The sequence below is a fragment of the Pectinophora gossypiella genome, chromosome 19 (genome assembly GCF_024362695.1).
Source record: "Pectinophora gossypiella chromosome 19, ilPecGoss1.1, whole genome shotgun sequence".
NCBI lineage: Eukaryota > Metazoa > Arthropoda > Insecta > Lepidoptera > Gelechiidae > Pectinophora > Pectinophora gossypiella.
In genome coordinates this window covers 9,596,302-9,616,176 of record NC_065422.1, presented here as the reverse complement: position 1 = coordinate 9,616,176, position 19,875 = coordinate 9,596,302, and the positions used below count along the sequence as shown (strand labels likewise).

At 37.6% G+C, this 19,875-nt stretch overlaps 1 protein-coding gene across 1 annotated transcript in view; it reads left to right on the top strand.

Annotated features, from left to right (window-relative positions):
• Nucleotides 1–19,875, top strand: part of LOC126375662 (glutaredoxin domain-containing cysteine-rich protein CG31559-like) — a 120,528-nt gene that overhangs the window by 76,954 nt on the left and 23,699 nt on the right. Inside the window, exon 3 of the mRNA XM_050022716.1 lies at nt 9,026–9,259. Within this exon, the coding sequence (XP_049878673.1) occupies nt 9,026–9,259 (234 nt within the window). The remainder of the gene's footprint in view (nt 1–9,025; nt 9,260–19,875) is intronic.

Here is a 19,875-nt window from a genome sequence, read left to right as displayed (position 1 = left end):
TCATTTCATTGCTCCAAATAAATCTTCACACACGCAATAAATATGCTATGATGCATCCAAATGCCTTGATTAATCGAATGAAATAAAACGTATCATGGATTCGTGATAGTTGCAAAACTTATTAATGATTATTATACAGAGTGTTACTGTTTACACGTCTACACCTTGCCCCTTTATTTGGAAAAAAATATACCTATTATAAGTTCCTCAAGTGAGGAGCTCGGTGGCGCAGCGGTAAACGCGCTCGGTCTGCGATTGTTGAAGTTAAGCAACTTTCGCAAAGGCCGGTCATAGGATGGTGACCACAAAAAAAGTTTTCATCTCAAGCTCCTCCGTGCTTCGGAAGGCACGTTCAGCCGTTGGTCCCGGCTGCATTAGCAGTCGTTAATAACCACCAATCCGCACTGGGCCCGCGTGGTGGTTTAAGGCCCGATCTCCCTATCCATCCATAGGGAAGGCCCGTGCCCAAATTCAAATTCAAGTAGTCCATTTCAAAACCGTACTAGGACTCCTGTCCTCCACCTCTGAATAGTACTGACAGTTACTGCTGCCCTCTGTCAGGTTTCAGGTTACAGTCCCTGTGACGCGCCTCTTCCTTAATTTTATTAAATAGCTTAAAATTATAGTGCTAATTTTATTAACATCATAGAGTTATATAACTTATTGTAGTAATATAATATTAAAAAGTACAAATTCCTGGAATAGTTTTGAAAGGGGGGATGAGTATAAGAACCGTGACGTACCATGGTTTCAATGTTGTTTCAGTTTCAGTACAGTAGGTGTACTTTATCATGTTCATCAAGTTTCGCATTAATGTATAACTTTATTCACTGAGTGAATTGCTGTACATTATTATGTGAAAACGGCCAGTAAATAGCGTACAGGTACTTTAAAAAAGTGTACCAAAACCAACCTGTATGTTGTCTTCAATATCAGTCAGTAGCAAGCAGTTCATTCGTTTTCAAGGAAATCTCAAAGCAATAACACACGTATTTACTCATCTCCAAGGTTTAATACATAGATATTATGAAGAGAATGTAGTGGGCAATGGCTATTTAATGACGATTTAACATATAATGAACCTTGGATTTGTACTTACATACTAACAAATTATTCATGCACTTATACAAAGGCACTTTAAAATAACTAACCGCCGCATAACTAGAGTAATTGGTCATATTATAGTTGTCTGTATTTTTATTAATGTAAAATTGTAATACTATGTTCAATAAAGATTATTATTATTATTTATTATTATTAAATATAACGCTTTGAGAATATTTATTTTTTATTTATTTCAAGATACAGAACTCAAAATTTGTTAGTAAGTATCCTTAAACAATGTTAGTAAGGACTACATTACTACTACATTACATTACTATTACATTAAAAAAATAAAAAGAGCGAATAAACTTCATAACATTTCATTTCATTATTGATTATCCGAGAGTAAGATCAGGTGATTCAAGCCTGCCATGTCCTTACCAAACGTAAGACTCACAGTATAATTTCGACAATGTCGTGAACTGAACTCGAACCGTCAGATGGTGGAATACCACCTCACAATCAACACGAAGAAAAAGAAGACTTAATATGAATTAAAACATAACCTCACAACCATATTCCAATTGACGTACTCAGAGGTACATAACATAACATAACAACATAACAAATACTTTATTGCACAAACAGGAAAAAACAAAATACAAAACAAAAGAGAAATAGAATTAGTACAATAGGCGGCCTTATTGCTAAGTAGCAATCTCTACACATACATACACATACACAAACTTGCGCTTATTTCCTACCGGGATAAGCAGAGACACAAAATTAAATTTACTTCGATCCTGTCACACTTCTCTTGCTTCCTCCACATTCATCAACGTTTCATACACGCACGGTTCAGAGAAGATCGTACTAAATCATTTCAAAGGACATATCTAATTTGGTCAATGTACATCCTTCTAGATCTTCCTCTGGCAGCCTCAGATCAAAGAGCCAAAAGCCTCTGTTAGCCTCCTAAGACCGAATGTTCTTTATAAATCCAAACCCCATTGTTTAACTATTGTGTCTGGAAATCTCGGTCTTAAGAGGTTAGAGATACCATCGCAATATGAATGACCTATGACCTGTCCAGGTGGGGTTTTCTCAACGGATCGGACCTAAGCTGTGTGTGTGGTGTTACGCCACAGACTATGGCTCATCTCAGCGAGAGAAGCTGATGAATGCCACCGAAAAATACTGAGCTGAAAAATCTGAATGCCATCGAAACGACATGAAGAAGAAGATCGCAATATGAATGATATCATCATTTATTTTTTTAAATATTAGGAAAGCAAGTAAACATTCTCACACGGAGTCACGAATCCAACCACACCTCACATTAATTTTCAATGCAAACACTTTTCCAATCTTTCGGTCAAGGTTGTTACACACTTGACATTTGAATCAGAATCAAGTGTAAATATTGCTATGAATGCTGTACTACGAAATATTAGCTGTAGGCTCAGTTGAAGGTGCTCTCGAAGACGACCTCGAGGTCGTAAGTTCAGTGTCGTGCTAGTAAGTTTTTTTGGAAATATGATTTGCAAAAGTTATATTAGCTTTTCCCAGTTTGATGTCATTGGATGGTGTCTGAAACAGACTCCTTCACTGCGGGTTGGTGAAGAACCTCAAAGACCCAAAACAATTTAGCTAAAATCGTTTCGAAACCGTCCCTAAGAGAACACTTACCATCAGGAGAGATTGTGGAGATACGCGAGCATTAATATGTACTTTGGGACCATGTCACATTAACTTTTGTGATAAATTGAACTGAAAGTAGTCATAAGTTTCAATGATATTGTTCACGACTATACTTATGACACGTATTAGACGTACTTATATTGTATCTTTGGACGTACAGTTACGAGTACTGATATGTATACACTTTGAAACCATGTCACAATAACTTTTTTGACAAATTAAACCGTTAGTCTCATTAAATGTCAAATATGATAATGTGAAAGGGTTCTAAAGTGGGTACATGATATTGCTCATGACTGTACATAATCTATTTGGTCGTTGGGTTGATAAGTTGTCACAATGTGGTTCATGAAGGATGAATAAATAGCAGAGTGTCTATAGGTTCTCTTAATATTTATGTAGGTGACGACTTAGCCTGTGCCCACCCCGTTAGGGATACCGTCGTGACTATAATAAAGCATAAGCTGAGATAGTAGTCAGAGGTACATCCATGACAAGGTGAACTAAGTATCCACACCTCACCGCGCTAAGTGTTAGGACCAACGTGATATTAGCCGTATTGCTGTCTATAATGGTGACCACGGAATAGAAGAAAAAGTTTGGAAAGACCTTTTTTTTTTGACGTGACTTATTGTAGATTTGCCGCAGATGGCATTTAAGTACTTGGCCGGACAAATGGGGAGCGCTGAAGGCTCTCACCTGGTACAACGTTTAAGACAACAGGCCTGAGGGTGCCCAGTTGGGCGCGAACCTCGGCTCAGGGCGTCGTCTGAGAGGAAAAATATTTGAAATAATTAATCGACCCTAGTGGGTCGATAGCGATAAGCGCTGAATGAGGGAAATCGTCGACCACGCCGGCGGGGTCGGTATCGGGGTCCTGAAGTGTTTGGTGTCGCGAGCTGATTGGCTGCCTCTATGGCTAGAGTAATCGGGTCGTCGGGATCGTATATTACGTCCTTCGGACGCCGATACTTTTCAGTACCGTCCCTAAGCGGGATGTAATCGGAAGCCGCAACTACCAGGGGATTCGGGTGGTGCGGAGCAGAATCGAAAAAACGTTTGGAAGCTAATTTGAGCCATTGGGCAATGGTTGGCAGACCTAGGTCAATGTGCAGATTTTCATTGCGAAGGAACCACGGAGCTCCCGTGGCTTTCCGCATGAAACGATTTTGTATTACTTGGAAAGACCCTAACGCACATTTTGTATGAAAACTGTTGTGGCCGGTTCAACCCGACTCTCTTTTACTACTACTCCTGCAAAACAGATAACTACTATTGCTCTACTGCTTCTCAAATTCCATAGCCACTTTACCGGCAATGTAAATTTTACGTAATAGTCTACAATTTAATCATTATTTTTTGTAAGATACTGCATAAAAAAGTATTTTCTTGATAAAAAGCTGATCATACTAAGGTTTCTAGCTGTCCTATGATAAGGAGAAATCTCCTTGCATGATGACTTATGACTTATTGCCCCGCAGATTATAATATACAAGACGACCTTTTAAATTAAAAAAATAAATAAAATAAAAATCGTTTATTTCAAACATGATAGTCCATATTACATTAATTACACATTGAATGAAGCATAAAGAATATTTCTTATATACTACCTTTTAATACACTATCGAGGAGCTCCGTGCGTCGTAAAGTTTGCGGATGAGTGGAGTGCAAAGTTGAAGTATGAACTATTTGATCATACTTGTATGGCGCGCGTTTTTTTGGCCCTTCCAACCTTTTTCTTCTATTCCGTGGTGGTGACTATAATAAAGGTATAGAATGACAAAACGCTTCAAATGACAGTACGTCCATGACATAACTGTGAATTTGAATGGATGTTGAATGGTATCAAATTGCTTGGTGCAACGTGATAATTTGACGGTTCGAACCTCGATTGATATTAGTTTGGTTAGTATTTTGCAATGGAAAAGGTCGTATCAGTTATATTAAATGGAGTATTGAAGGTTTATCAACTAAATGTACCACAGATTGTTATCATGAAATAAATATCAGTTTTACAAAAGGTCACACAAACTAAATGTATATTAAACTTACTGGATTTTAAAAAGCCAATATTAACTCGACATAAAAAGGCAGTTCTTAATTCAAAAATAAACTCGAAAAAAAATTTAAAATCGGTTTAAAAGAAAATATATATTGCATCAATATATAAAGAATTCCGTGTAACCTTGGACTTCGTATTGATATTTGAACCGAATCAGGTAGAAAACTTGGATATGACTCTTACAAGAACTAAGTCTTCACCTTAGAGAACTTACAGACCAGCCACGATGGTGTTAACGACGTCGTCGTCGACACCATTATGACTATCATTGCTTCATGACTATCATCGCGAAGTGATGGGCCTTTTTTCATGGCTATGCAAACCATGCAAGCATCTAGAGTAGCAAATTCCACCACACACTCTGCAGGGGAAGCCGACAGGTGGAATATTGTCAGCTTGTCGTACACCAACATCTGTAGGAATTCAACCGCAATCCATAATCCGTTAATATAATAAGGTTCTAGATCACAGTGACTCGTCTGGGTGACTAGTCAGAGTTGGCAAGGTGGCGAGGTTTGCCTCAGCACCGGTATGCGAATCGACATCTGTACGCGATTAAGAACGCACCGTTACCATGGTTACCGCATCGTTGCGACACATAAATAACTGGAGTGTATACAAGCGGTAATGTAGCATTTTTTTGAAAACAATTTTATTTTATCACAAAAGTTTACTTAATATTTTAATTCTTTGCAAAGCTGAAGTGGCAGTGGGCAGGACACATAGCGAGGAGAACCGATGGCCGATGGGGCGGAAAGGTTCTGGAATGGCGACCACGTGTCGGACGACGCTCAGTGGGTAGGCCCGCTACAAGGTGGACCGACGATCTGGTGAAGGTCGCGGGAAGCCGCTGGATGCGGGCAGCGCAGGACCGATCGTCGTGGAGATCCTTGGGGGAGGCCTATGCCCAGCAGTGGGCGTCGTACGGCTGATGATGATGATATTTTAATTCTAGTACATCCTTCTATCTACTCGGTCTGTATCCACCCACTGCTGGATATAGGCCTCCTCTCTTAAACCCCAGTCAGTCTCCTTAAACTTCTGTTAATTTTCCAGAAGTATTTTGTTTTTCGTGGGATATTATTCATGTGCATAACAGTTGAAAACAGCTTTTATGTATGGCTTTTTAGTAGCAAAAGTTTATTTACATATTTTCTTGAGGAATGTTCACAAACATTCTTTAACGGTTGTGCTTAATACCTTGGGATTGTTTTTCTAGTGTAACCTAAGGTTCTTGACATGGAAATAATATAATAATGCTAGCTGGTAACCTGTAACCAAACGGTTCGTCATATCCATCCCAATAAATATGAAATATGTCGCTTACGGGTGGGAGTTGTATAGGTTGACAAGAATCTTATTCGTTGTGTTCGTGACGTTGGTGTGCACCATCTCCATACATTCTCCATTTAGAAAAACTGATAAAAAAAAACATTTTAAAGCGGCGTTAGCTCCAATTACAGCCACATGCAAAAAGATCCTCGTCGCTCCATATTTATCTGTCGAAATAGTAAATTACTAACACAAGAAGCTGACAAACTACTCGTTAGTGTATATACTGCGTGTCGTTGTTGAGTGGACAGTTGCGCTTGCGCCGCAAATGAGCGAGAATTGGGACCCACTTCGTAACGAGTTTTGTTTCACAAAACCGTTCGCTCGGCATGTTTTAAGTCTTTAAGATAGCTGTTTTTCTGTTAAAGTGACGGCAATTTTGTATGTTTGGGTGATAAATTAGGCTATGGTTAAGTGCGTGGTAAACATGACAAAACAAACCTAAATAAAAAAAAAATAACGAAGCCCTGTGAAAATATCCGGGTGAGAGTCCTCAGCGTTTCCCATTTGTCCGGTCAAGTAGTTAATGCCATCTGCAAAACAAATCTAAAAATATCACAACGAGCCATATCAGGGGCCTTTGGCGGCTCAATAGTAATCCTGACACCGGGGTTGATGGGGTTGGTAATCCTCACAACCCACACGATAGAAGAGGCATTTATTTTTTAATGTTCTTCTCTTCTTAAACATGGTGTCTATCTAAGTGCTAAATACCGTTATACTCGTATAGTTAAGCCGTATATATTTAAACTAAACAACGTTCACAATAGCAAACAGCAAGTTACTTTACAACTAACTAAAAGTACGCTAAAACGAGAAAGTAAGATGAGCGTGACCCGGGAAGACTTAAAATTGCAGGTTGTAGCCTGCAGGGCGGGTGACGTAACCCGCAACCCACAACCTGCAACCAGCAACCTGAATGAGAACCACGATGCACTGTGATGCAACCTGTATGAAAAATGCAACCGGAAAGGTTAAAGGTTCGAGTTTCGAATTATGAAGATGAAAGTTGCGGTTGACGTTTTTGGCAAAAAAAAGAAAAGTTTTTTTTTTTATTTAGATCTATCGCAAATTGTTCGATTCAATGTCTTACTGTTTTTAGTGCCTTGACTTGAAAGATTTGACTTACAGAATCGATACGTGATAGTCAACAGTACTTCAATCAAGTTCAAATACGCGAATCATAATTTTGACAGTATGAACTTAATTTTATAAATATACTTTATTTATTTACCGCCCAAATAGTTCTTACCCTTTATACAGCAATATATCCATTCGTTTTGTGATGCCTCTGTTACTAATACTAGATCAATGCTAATGCTAATTAAAAAGAGCTATTATACTATAGACGAATTTTTAAATGATGTTTTAATTTTAATATACACTTTCTTTCTTCCCTTCAACGTTGCTGTGCCCTAGAAGGTCCACATTATAGTTTCTATGCCTATGTAACACCCCATTATACTGCATGGAATGCAACAAATATGGATATTTTTATAAGCCCGAAATAAACTTCTTATTTATTATTACGTAATAAAAATCCTTATTTTGTAATGAATACGGTAAACACCTGATCACATCACTAATTTAAGAGCCACCAGTGATATTCTGTTACATGAAATATGACCATTTCATGAAAATGGCCGAGCTCATCATGAAACGATCACTCCGAAATCTTTATACGCTATTGTACGCTTTACGCAACATCGCTTACCAACATCTGTGCAATAGTTCCTAATAGGAAATTACGCAAATTTCGTATGTGGTTGACAGTTAGCGAGGAAATGTCATATTAAGCAAGTATTCAGCAATAAATTTGCAATAGCTTGACGTAATAATAAAATATAGGGTAATATTAGGAGTGGAATTCTCGGTTGTCTTCTATATTTCCGAATGCATACAACCCGGGTGCTTTCAAGGCCAGAGTGAACAGGCACCTTCTGAGCTCGCTCGCATCATCTTAACACGTTGACAGTCCAGTGATCCAAATATGGATCATGACGGACTAGTTCCATACGCCCGTGACCCGTACTTGTTCAGTGCCATGAGTGCGGCCTTTGAAAGTTCTAATTTTTCATGATATTAAGAGAAGATTATTAATTTACTTTCTATTGAATTAGAATTAGAATATATTTATTATTATTTCCGTTTTTAACAGGACGTATATAAAATTAAGTAATAAGCAGGACTTACAACGAAGTCAAAACATTTTGTATGGGGACTGTCGACGTGTTAAGTCTCATCAGAGTCAAGAGCAAACGCATCAAAGGTAAAAAAATAGCCTATAAATCAATCTGAGAGTAATGAAAAGAGAAAGAAGTCATAAGTTCATGTAGTCATGTGTGGTTGCTTCTCAAATGAGGTGCGCCAGGTCGAACCCCGACGGGTTTAAACAAATTGACGAGCTTAATCCTGATACCAGGTTGGATGAGATCGCTCATTGCTCTCACAATCCAAATGAAATAAAAAAGAAGGCTTCATCCAATCCATTTTAGAATTTCGGATCAAAAGTGACTGCACGTTTCCTTCCAATTCGTTGTGGCTCTGCCCACCCTATGAGGAATCACAGGCGAGAGTTTATGTAATATTACTTCAGTAGCGCCATCTACATAACTTTCCCAGTACTTACAAAGAGGAAGAAAGAATGAGGTCAGAATTCGGGTTTGGGCATTCATTTGTTCCTCGTGAACACAATAGATGGCGCCAATGGTTTATATTTATTAATATTTTTTAATGTAAAAAGGTTTTGAATTTAGACTATTTTTTTTCCTGAATAAAAACTAATAGCGTGTCTATTGCGAGGTTTCAAAAAATATAAATAGACATATTTTGTTATACTTCTATAGTCAACACTTTGTAACATATTTCTTTCTTTATTCACAGAGTTACAAAGAAAAAGACGCGGGCAAAGTCGTAGTATACACAACGACTATGGGTATCGTTAGAGGCACTTACCAGCGCTGTGTTCTCGTGAAGAAGATTTTGAGGAATCTACTGGTGAAGTATGAAGAGCGGGATGTCTTCATGAGCATGGAGTATCAGGATGAGATCAGAGAACGAATGAAGAGCGACCAGATTTTGGTGCCTCAGCTGTTTGTGGATGGACATTATGTGGGGGTGAGTTGTATTTTTATTTTTTTATATATATACTGTATAGGTACGGTCACGAGTATTACGGTTTAATTTGTCAAAAAAGTAGTTAATAATTGATGTTCCAAATTCAAATTTAAAATTAATTAAAATCGTGTTGAATTTTTGTTCTACAAAACTTCGGAAGTGTTTTTTTTTTTTTGATGAGAATAGTTAGTTTGATTTATCTATCTACCTATGATAGTAAGATTAGTAGTATACAGGCACATCAGGATAATGTCTTGTTCTGACAGCTGTCAAATTAGTCAAGCTATATTTTAGCGGAGGACTTTGTATACGTGGACTTCGGTTACCTAAGTATCTATATCGCTGATCACTGAAAATTATTCTCGGCCTGAAAAGTTACCGAAATGCATCCTTGGGTTACATTTCGCCTACATGTAAATTTTCATCCAAATCGGTATAGTATGTAAAACAAACAATCTCGGATAATTTCCTGTTTCAAATTATTAATGTTCTAATAATAGCTGAGCGGCTTCGATCACGTGACATCTCTTCTACCCTCTTATGACTCTTATTTTACTACTTGTAAAGCCATGTACCTTTTAAATACTGTTGATGGCGACCTGGTGACCTTGGTAGCGCCTCCATGGTGTTATAGTGAGATAGTGCTCTTATACCAAGTGTGGCTGCCAGTTCTTTTCTAGTAAATTGTTTCTCTTATAGGATTAGGGCAGAACTACACAACATGTTATAACGGTAACTTATTAAGAGTTGAGTCTCCACAAATCAAGGAAACTTTACTTCTTTTCACAGTCGCAATTTGTCTTCTAATTCTAACGACTTCTTATTAACAATAGGTACTTTCAAAGGTTTAATTGTTGAATATTGTTTTGACAAAACCTTTTTTATTTTCCTTTTTCCCCCTTTTTTCTACTATTGTCCTTTTTAAATGAACAGACATTGTTCTCAAAAAGAAAAATAATCTTTTGTTTTTTTTTTTAAATTGACCTTTAAACGGTTTGCTATAATGAATTCCTATTTAAAATGCAAAATTGTATATATTGCTTGTGTTATTCACGACTAAACTAGTCGTAATTTTATCAACAACAGCAGGGTTTGCATGACAACTAAGCCGCGCGCGGTGCGAGAGCTTTGACCAATAAACGCAGCGACGGCTATCTACGTAGATATAAACGTCGAACCGCTACTGCTGAAACTGCTCACAATCCACCCACACTTAACACACATCCACACTTTTCTGAATCAACAAAGAATATTTTTGGTAAAGGCAATATTAATTATTACAAAGTAAACTGCAGATTATTGCGCATCGCTTTTAATTTGGCATTATTATATTAATAAGATATTCTTGAATGTACTCGCATTTTATAACCCACGCTAAATAAATCCACCGTAAACACGATAATTTTAGAATTTAATAAATACCCAAAGGCACGACGTGTTTAGAAAATCCAGACTATATAAAGCTTTGTTAAAACGCCTTTGATTCCACTGAATGGAGATTACACGGGGACCTTGTCATCTCCTAGCTTTAGGTAGACCTTGAGGTTTTCACACGAAGGATGATAAGATAATAGCTGCTCTGTAAGCCTAAGCCATTGTATAAGAAAATCAGGTATGCTCAATCCTATGAAAAGTTGCCATTGCTATCCCTATACGTATGTGTTACTACTGTGTTACCATTAAATTGGTATCTCCAACATTCCAATTACGCAATGGCAGACGCAGAGTGGGATGAAGAATGTTTTAAGAAGTACCTAGGTGTTATTTGAATGCACACTCGTACTACAGAGGCAGACAAGAAATAAATTAAAATTTAAGTAATAAATTAAAACGAGAATAAACCTAGACTTGTCTAAAAATAAGTTTTATTTGCAGAAATATTATTGTTCATAATACAAGTTGACAAGTAACGGAAACTAAAAACCCCAAATCCTCTGGTAGTTGCGGCTTCCGAGTACATTCCGCTTAGGGACGGTACTGAAAAGTATCGGCGCCCGAAGGACGTAATATACGATCCCGACGACCCGATTACTCTAGCCATAGAGGCAGCCAATCAGCTCGCGACACCAAACACTTCAGGACCCCGATACCGACCCCGCCGGCGTGGTCGACGATTTCCCTCATTCAGCGCTTATCGCTATCGACCCACTAGGGTCGATTAATTCTTTCAAATATTTTTCCTCTCAGACGACGCCCTGACCCGAGGTTCGCGCCCAACTGGGCACCCTCAGGCCTGTTGTCTTAAACGTTGTACCGGGTGAGAGCCTTCAGTGCTCCCCATTTGTCCGGCCAAGTAGTTAATGCCATCTGCGGCAAATCTACAATACGTCACGTCAAAAAAAAAATGTGCAATAAAGTAGACTGGAAATGTATCTAATATTAAATAAGTAAGTACACCTACATACACTTCTTTTGACGTGACTTATTGTAGAATTGCCGCAGATGGCAGTAACTACTTGGCCGGATAAATGGGGACCGCTGAAGGCTCTCGGCGAGGAGCTCGGTGGCGCAGCGGTAAACGCGCTCGGTCAGCGATTGTTGAAGTAAAGCAACTTTCGCAATGGCCGGTCATAGGATAGGTGACCACAAAAAAAAAAGTTTTCATCTCGAGCTCCTCCGTGCTTCGGAAGGCACGTTAAGCCGTTGGTCCCGGCTGCATTAGCAGTCGTTAATAACCATCAATCCTCACTGGGCCCGCGTGATGGTTTAAGGCCCGTTCTCCCTATCCATCCATAGGGAAGGCCCGTGCCCCAGCAGTGGGGACGTTAATGGGCTGATGATGATGATGAAGGCTCTTGCCCGGTACAACGTTTAAGTTGGGTCCTTACATACACATACATAAACTCACGCCTATTTCCAACCGGGGTAAGCAGAAAGGGACGGGTCCATTTCCTTTTCAACGGATAAGAAAATGACTTAAAATAAAATTTGATGGTGTGTACTGGACTCAACACTGATATAAAAAAAAATGAAATATTTATTTCGGATATTTATCCATACTTTGTTAGTAACAGAATATTATATCTATGTTAATAAAATTTATAATTTTGATTGGATGTCACATGCATGTACAGCCAGTGAGTGACGATGGGACTGTCCATCCTTTGTGAGACCACCTTCAGGAGACTGTTGCTGCTGCCCCGCACTCGCTCCCACAGAGAAGCCACACGATTGCGTAGAACAGCCTGGAAGCCATCAGTGCTCCAAGAGGCGAACATCCCCGAGGCACTGCAGCGCCAGGGCAGCCCCAACAACCCCCTGAAGGCGTTGTTATATTGAACGCGCACAGCACTGAAGGTCTCATATGTCGTCGGGAGTTAAAGTATGTGTCATCGATTTCACAATGGACGTGCAGTAAAACCATCACAGAGTAACTTCGCAGCTAAAGTAACCTTGGAACTATTTGATCAACATTGTTGGATGTTTTCAACAAATATGGCCGCTAGTGGAGAGCTTTGGAAGCTCACGGCAAAAGTTTCATAATGGAACCTCGAGTGCTGAGTGCACCTTTGTTAGGGTCGTTTTGTATTTCAAAACGTTCTATAGAATATTGGAGATTTTTTTTTAATTTTAAAGTAAAGTGAATTGGAGGGATTATTTTCTACTCCTTTCGTGAGTTTGGGGGTTGCATGGTCAATTAACCGAACTCAGCAATCCTAATGTCAGTGTTATTATTAAGCCATCTCATGTATGAGAGGCTTTATCTGGATTTTAGTGTTGTTTAATTAGTTCCAGTTGCAATATTTTTGCGATGGAAAATTCATCTTGATAACATATTTAGAATAAAAGTCTGAATCACCCGTCAATTTTTTCTCTACGATGTCAATATGACTCTGTATACATACGTTAGCTAAATGCTGATACTACTCGTAGTTAGATCCTCAAATTACTAACAAACCCTTGGACTGCGATGCGTACGAATGAGTCCATATTAAAAGAGCTCAAGATCACGACGCGGCTCTCCTCAATATGCCGGAATCCCCTAAGCTTCTTCGGACATATTATGGCAGTCTCCGAAGCACAGTCTGGAGAAGCAGATCATCGTTGAGCAAATGGATGGCAAACGTGCACGAGGAAAGGCACCTACGAGTTGGTCTGACATCTTGAAGAAGACGGTGGGCGGCAGCATACAGAAGGCGGTCCACGCAGCATATAGCCGTACGGTTACGAGCATTAATATATATACACTTTGGTACCATGTCACATTAACTTTTTTGACAAATAGAACTGTAAGTCTCACTAAATGTCAAATATGTTAGTGTGACAGAGTCCTAAAGTGGGTACATTATATTGCTCATGACTGTACCGAGTGGAAAACCATAACCTGTGGTCGCGATCCTCAGCAGTGAGGGAACGACAAAGAAGAAGATACATACGTTAGCTAAATGCTGATGCTAGTTAGATCCTCAAATTACTAACAAACCCAAATTACCATAGTCCGAAATGATGATTAAAATCGCACTCCTGCCGGTTTCCAATTAGGTACAAAGTAAAAGCGATAGTCGCTCGTAACCCGAGCATCATCTCAGTTAGGGTTGAACCGGACAGGTTGAAGAATGACCCAATACGCATGCCCTAATGGGTTGGGCAGAGTTACAAGCAATCGGAAAAAAAGAAAGAAAGAGAGAAAGAAAGAAAGGAAGATAATTTATTTGCTTAAACATGAGTAATATAAAATACAGATGTCATTGTTCAAAAAAAAGAAAAAGGAAAATAAAATAGAAATCGCTTTAATCGATAAGGCCGCCATTTGCCATGTACTTTTAGTTAAGAGTCTTTTTTGTAATTAGGTATTTCTTTTTGTTTTGGTGGAATAAAGTGTATTTGTATTGTATTGTTCACATTAAATGTTCTTACAAATACAAGTATACCTACTTTATTGCACACAACATACAAAACAAGTTTTACACAAAACATACACGAAAGATACAATACAATCTGGTGGCCTTATTGCTAAGCAGCAATTTCTTTCAGGCAACCAGTGTTAAAAAAGAAACATTTATCATAATTTAATTTTTTATGATTTTTTTTTGTTTTTGTTCTTCATGTTTTCCTGGATGTTTGTTTGCAAGACAACGAACAACCACTTTCGATACCGAATCCTTTCAAACAATAAATAATTCTTTATAACATACAGTCATGAGCAATATAATGTACCCACTTTAGGACTCTGTCCCACTAACTTATTTGACATTTAGTGAGACTTATAGTTCAATTTGTCAAAAAAGTTAATGTGACAAGGTACTAAAGTGTATACATATTAATGCTCGTGACCGTACATATTGGACAATTTCAAACGAACAAAATAACAACATAGAGGTATGGAAACTTTCGCCCCGAAGGCTTAACAAAAAATTATATTTTTGAGCATTTTCCAGACATTCCTAGAAAAAAGATTAGAAAAAGTTCTTCAAGTAGTGGACATTAGTTTATTCTAACTTAATATTAATGCCTTTAATATTTTTGCTGGCAACCCAGACCTTAACCTATAGGCCTTTAAACAAATGCCTTTTAAGGCAAATGGTTGCTTGTGTTAGAACCCTAATCCTACCTTAATATTTCCCAAATTAAACCTAAGTAATAAACCTATCTAAATAAAAATCCTCTTTTCATAAAGCCAATACCTACCTAAAAATATACTTATCGAGTTATAAAATCTCACTATTACTGTTATCTTTAATGTACTTACTAGTATATTTTGTATGAGTAAAAACAGAAACTATGTACTTTGTAACTTTATAGTAATTACAACTTTGTAACTTTACAGTATTTATAGGTTATTAATATTAAGTATCTTAATTTGGATTATAAACGAAAATATCTTTAAAACCTTTCTTTTCACGGTGTTATAAAGTTGATTAAAAAACTTTTAGTAATGCCCGTACTTGTTTAAGTATTACAATGTTACATAATTTATCTGTTACTATATTAATGTGAATGTAAAAACAGAGAATGATCTAATAAAAATCATTCCTTTTAAGGTTCTATTGATTGAGACAAGCCTAAGTGAATGAAAGTGACTTTAAATATAAAATTTAATACTTACCAAAGCACTGTTATTTATCATAATGTAATCATAATAAGGTATGGTTTGCGAAGTAATTGTAATATTTTGGTTATTATTTTTCATTACAAAATTAAATTAAATAATATTCATTCCATGCCCTCCCCTTATAGTGAAAATACGTAAGCGACGTTTTGAAAAATCACATTCTAATGTGCTTTTATTCAACAAAAACTTGATATCTTTCAATCAATTTCAATCCATGTAAAAGTTGAGACCACGATTTTTAACCTGAATTGAAACTGGCTTGTCTATTGTGAGGTTTTTTTTTAACAAAAATGACATCAGAATGTTATTTTTCAAAACGGCTCTTCCGTAATTTGCATTATAAGACAACAATATACAATTTATAAAATGTATTAAAAATATAATAACATAATTATATTTAAATTGTCAGTTCCTCCTGTCATAAAGAACATTTTATCTACTCATTTCGTCGTCTGTTTATTTATTTTTTTACTCCAAATGAGAAGTAGGTGGACGCATTCTCATCCAGTTCGCTTTACTGAAGTTAATGACGAAGACAATACATTGATGTGCCATATTAGCCATAATAATAATTCGACAACAAAACAAAAACATATCGCGGTTCAGCCCTGAGAACTCTCTCGATGGGATAGGCAGACATTCCGGCGCGCACACAGCCACACACACTTACACACCCTTGCACATGCGTGCACATGTGCACACACATGCACACACACAATACGTGCACCGCAAGCGACATTATTGGACCAATATACTAGTATAGTCCATATATACAGGGTGTTAGTGACATCGTAACGAATACTCAGGGGGATGATTCAGACCATGATTCTGAGTTAATATCAAGTGGAATTTTTCGTCGCAAAATTCATGATTTTTTTTTAGTTTTTTTAAATTATTTTCAATTTTATACTTTTACGATGGAAAATTCCACTTGATATTAACTCAGAATAATCAGCTGAATCATCCCCCTCAGTATTCGTTACGATGTCACTTACACCCCACACAAGTACATACGGTAGCCATACAAGTAGGTATGGGTGTTAGTGACACCGTAACGAATATTGAGGGGGATGGTTCAGACCATGATTCTGAGTTGTTATCAAGTGGAATTTTCTGTCTGAATATTCCTGAAATTTTTTGTGTTTTTTTTAATTATTTTCAATTCCATACTTTTGCGACGGAAAATTCCACTTGATATCATCTCAGAATCATAGCCTCAATCACCCCTCAAAGTTTTCGTTACGATGTCACTAACACCCTGTATATAGTATAGTCCACATATGTATAGTCTATATCCTCTGAAACTGACGCTCTTCAACATTGTTACATTGGATTGTTATTTAGCAATAAGGCTGCCGATTGTGCTTCTGTTGTTATTTTGTAATTGTCTTTTATGTTATGTTTATGTGCAACAAAGTGCTATGTATTGTATTGTATATGTATAACGGGAAATATGCGTGGACTTGTGTATATAATTGTACACGACACGACAAATTTATTAAAAACATCATAGAGGGAAAGAGAGGTAGAGGAAAACCAAGAAAAGCTTACACGGAACAAATTAAAGAGAAGGCAAACGTCATGTCTTAAAGGAAGTTGATCTTCTTCTATCGTGTGGGTTGTTGAATTTGTTTTCGAATTTATGTTTGGATCATAAATGACTATCACGTGCTCAGCGGTGAAGGAAAACATCGTAAGGAAACACCATTCCCGAGAAATTATTTTCGGAGGTATGTGAGCTAACCTGTATTGGGCTGTTTTCCCTTCGCGGGTTGGAACGTCAGACAGGCAGTCGCTTCTGTAAAAAACCGGACCTATCAAATCTTCAGATTTGGTAAAGTGGAAAACGGGATGAATCATGATCTATGTAGGAAAGTGAGTAGAAAATAAGAGAGAATCCTATGGAAGGATACTGAATGGGAATTAGGTTGTTTATGGAATGAATTTAGGATGGTTGATGAATGGGACGGAAGGAAGTTTTTTTGTAAATATAAAATGGTTTTCTATTATTAGATTGGGTCGGTATGTAAGTGGCATTTGTTTTTACGTAAAAAAGGAGAAAATAAAACGCGTCTGGATAAATAAATTTATCTTTTAATTGGGTAGTTTTAGTTTCCTAGGTCAAAGATAAAAATTTGAAATTCTGATTACTTACACATCTAAAACTGACAAAAAACGTTTCCTTTTTTTTTATGAATTTAAAATAAAGAAAATGTGATAATAAGTGCGACATATTGTCACGTTTTTCTATGACGTCACTGGTTGCTTTTTCATACACAATTAGTAATTTAAAGTTTTGACGTTTAGTAAAAAGTTACTGATTGAAAACTGCCCTATACTACATCCTACTTTTAGTAATAATAATAATAATTTATTAATTTATTCAAGTAACAAGTACATCTTACTATATGTATGTGTTTACTTACTCTATGTTAGTCATCATCATCAGCCCATTAACGTCCCCACTGCTGGGGCACGGGCCTTCCCTATGGATGGATAGGAAGATCGGGCCTTAAACCATCACGCGGGCCCAGTGCGGATTGATGGTTATTAACGACTGCTAATGCAGCCGGGACCAACGGCTTGACGTGCCTTCCGAAGCACGGAGGAGCTCGAGATGAAAACTTTTTTTTTGTGGTCACCCATCCTATGACCGACCTTTGCGAAAGTTGCTTAACTTCGGCAATCGCAGACCGCGCGCATTTACCGCTGCGCCACCGAGCTCCTCTATGTTAGTAAAAAGTACAAAAACAGAGTCGTGGTGACAGTCACAACATATTGCCAGGTTGTCTTCGCAAACCTTTCCACCCTATTACAGGCGTGACTTGATGCATAAATGAATAATGTATAACGCCACGAAGTGTAGGCGTAAAGGTCTGCTTGTATTTACCTACCTTTGACGGATTGAAAGTAAATACAGATTGTTAGTGACATCGTAACGAAAACTGAGAGATGTTTCAGACAATGATTTTGAATTGTTGTTGAGTTGTTGTTTTTTTTTTGAAATTAAAATAATTACAAAAATAACTAACATTTGCATTAACTTTCCGACAGGAAATTCCACTTGATATCCACTCGGAATCATTGCCCGGATCATGCCCTCAGTAATAGAGTTAATATCAAGTGGAATTCCCTGTCGGAAACATAAGTAAAGAATTGAAAGTTATAAAAAAACATGAATTTTGCGACGGAAATATCATTATTATTAACTCAAAATCATGGTCTGAATGGTCCCTACAGTATTCGGTACGATGTCACTTACACCCTGTATTTTGACACAGTATATGCAAGACCACGGACTATAGAAGATGGGTAAAGGACATTGACCGAAAGAGCTTCGTAGGTCGATGGACGTAGAAGTAGGCTTGTCCCTCTTTGTGTGCAGGCGACTTTATACGCCTATAACGAAAAATGTACAGTTAAAATCATCCTTTGGAATTTTATATTGACAGAAGGCAGTCTATGTAATATGAGTCTGTTGGTTATATTAAGGATGCAGGCTTGGTGTTAAACTATCTTAGATGAGTGTTGCTAATAGCAATATATCAGGATGCAATATTATTAAAAAAGCCAAGCCTTGATAACAGGGTTGTTGAGGTTGGTAATTCACCTCACAACCCACACGATAGAAGAAGATTGAAAAAGCGCTCCATGACAAACAGTTTATTTTCTTTTGCACATCATGAATATAAAATTTTATTAGAATATCATAATTTTCCTCAGAACTCCATATTGATTCAATTAGTTGTATTTATTGAGCTTCGTAGCCATTTCCTTAGCGTTATCCAGTTTTCACTAGTTTCAGTTTCAGTAATCTGAAAACTTAATAAAATAACGTTTGTTACCTAACTGTAATTCTTAACATTTTGACTGCCACAAGTATTCAAGGCAAGAAACCTATGGTTTGGTACAAAACATAACTGTAATAGACAAAACTTTTCCAACCAAATGGGGCAAATCCACAATACATACTTGCATCAAAAACAAAAGAAAACTTCAATTTTCTAATACTTTCAACCTCGGTGTCTCCCCAGCTTACTAACCGTTTCCCGCCAAATCGATAGCACGCGACCTCGCACCTGTTGCGCTAGCCACGCGCTCACTCACACACTGACGCTCGCACTCACACCCACACTGCATGGTGTGTCCCACACTAAACGGTGTATTTGCGCGTACACTCGCCGCTCATTTACGCACACTACTGTCGCTAAAGCGGGTGATCCATTTGCGAGTAATAGCGTGTCTTGTTGGCTCGTTACGCCGGTCTTCAGTTAAGCTTGCCAGACAAAAGCTCACGCCAGTTTTATGTGCAATTTTCGATCTTAAACTAGAATTTACGGGATGACACCTGCTCGGAAGGCCTAGCTAGGCTGTTCGCTTCAATACTACCGCATAGCCATGTGTATGAATATATACCTATAATAAACTTTCCGGTGGGAGATATTAACTTCCTATTACGTCCGGGCACCCCTAACTAAGTTAATTAGTAATAATTATGCGATTGGACTTCAAGGAAAAAAGGTTATAAATATTTATGCTTAAACTGTACTTTATTAAAAAAAAA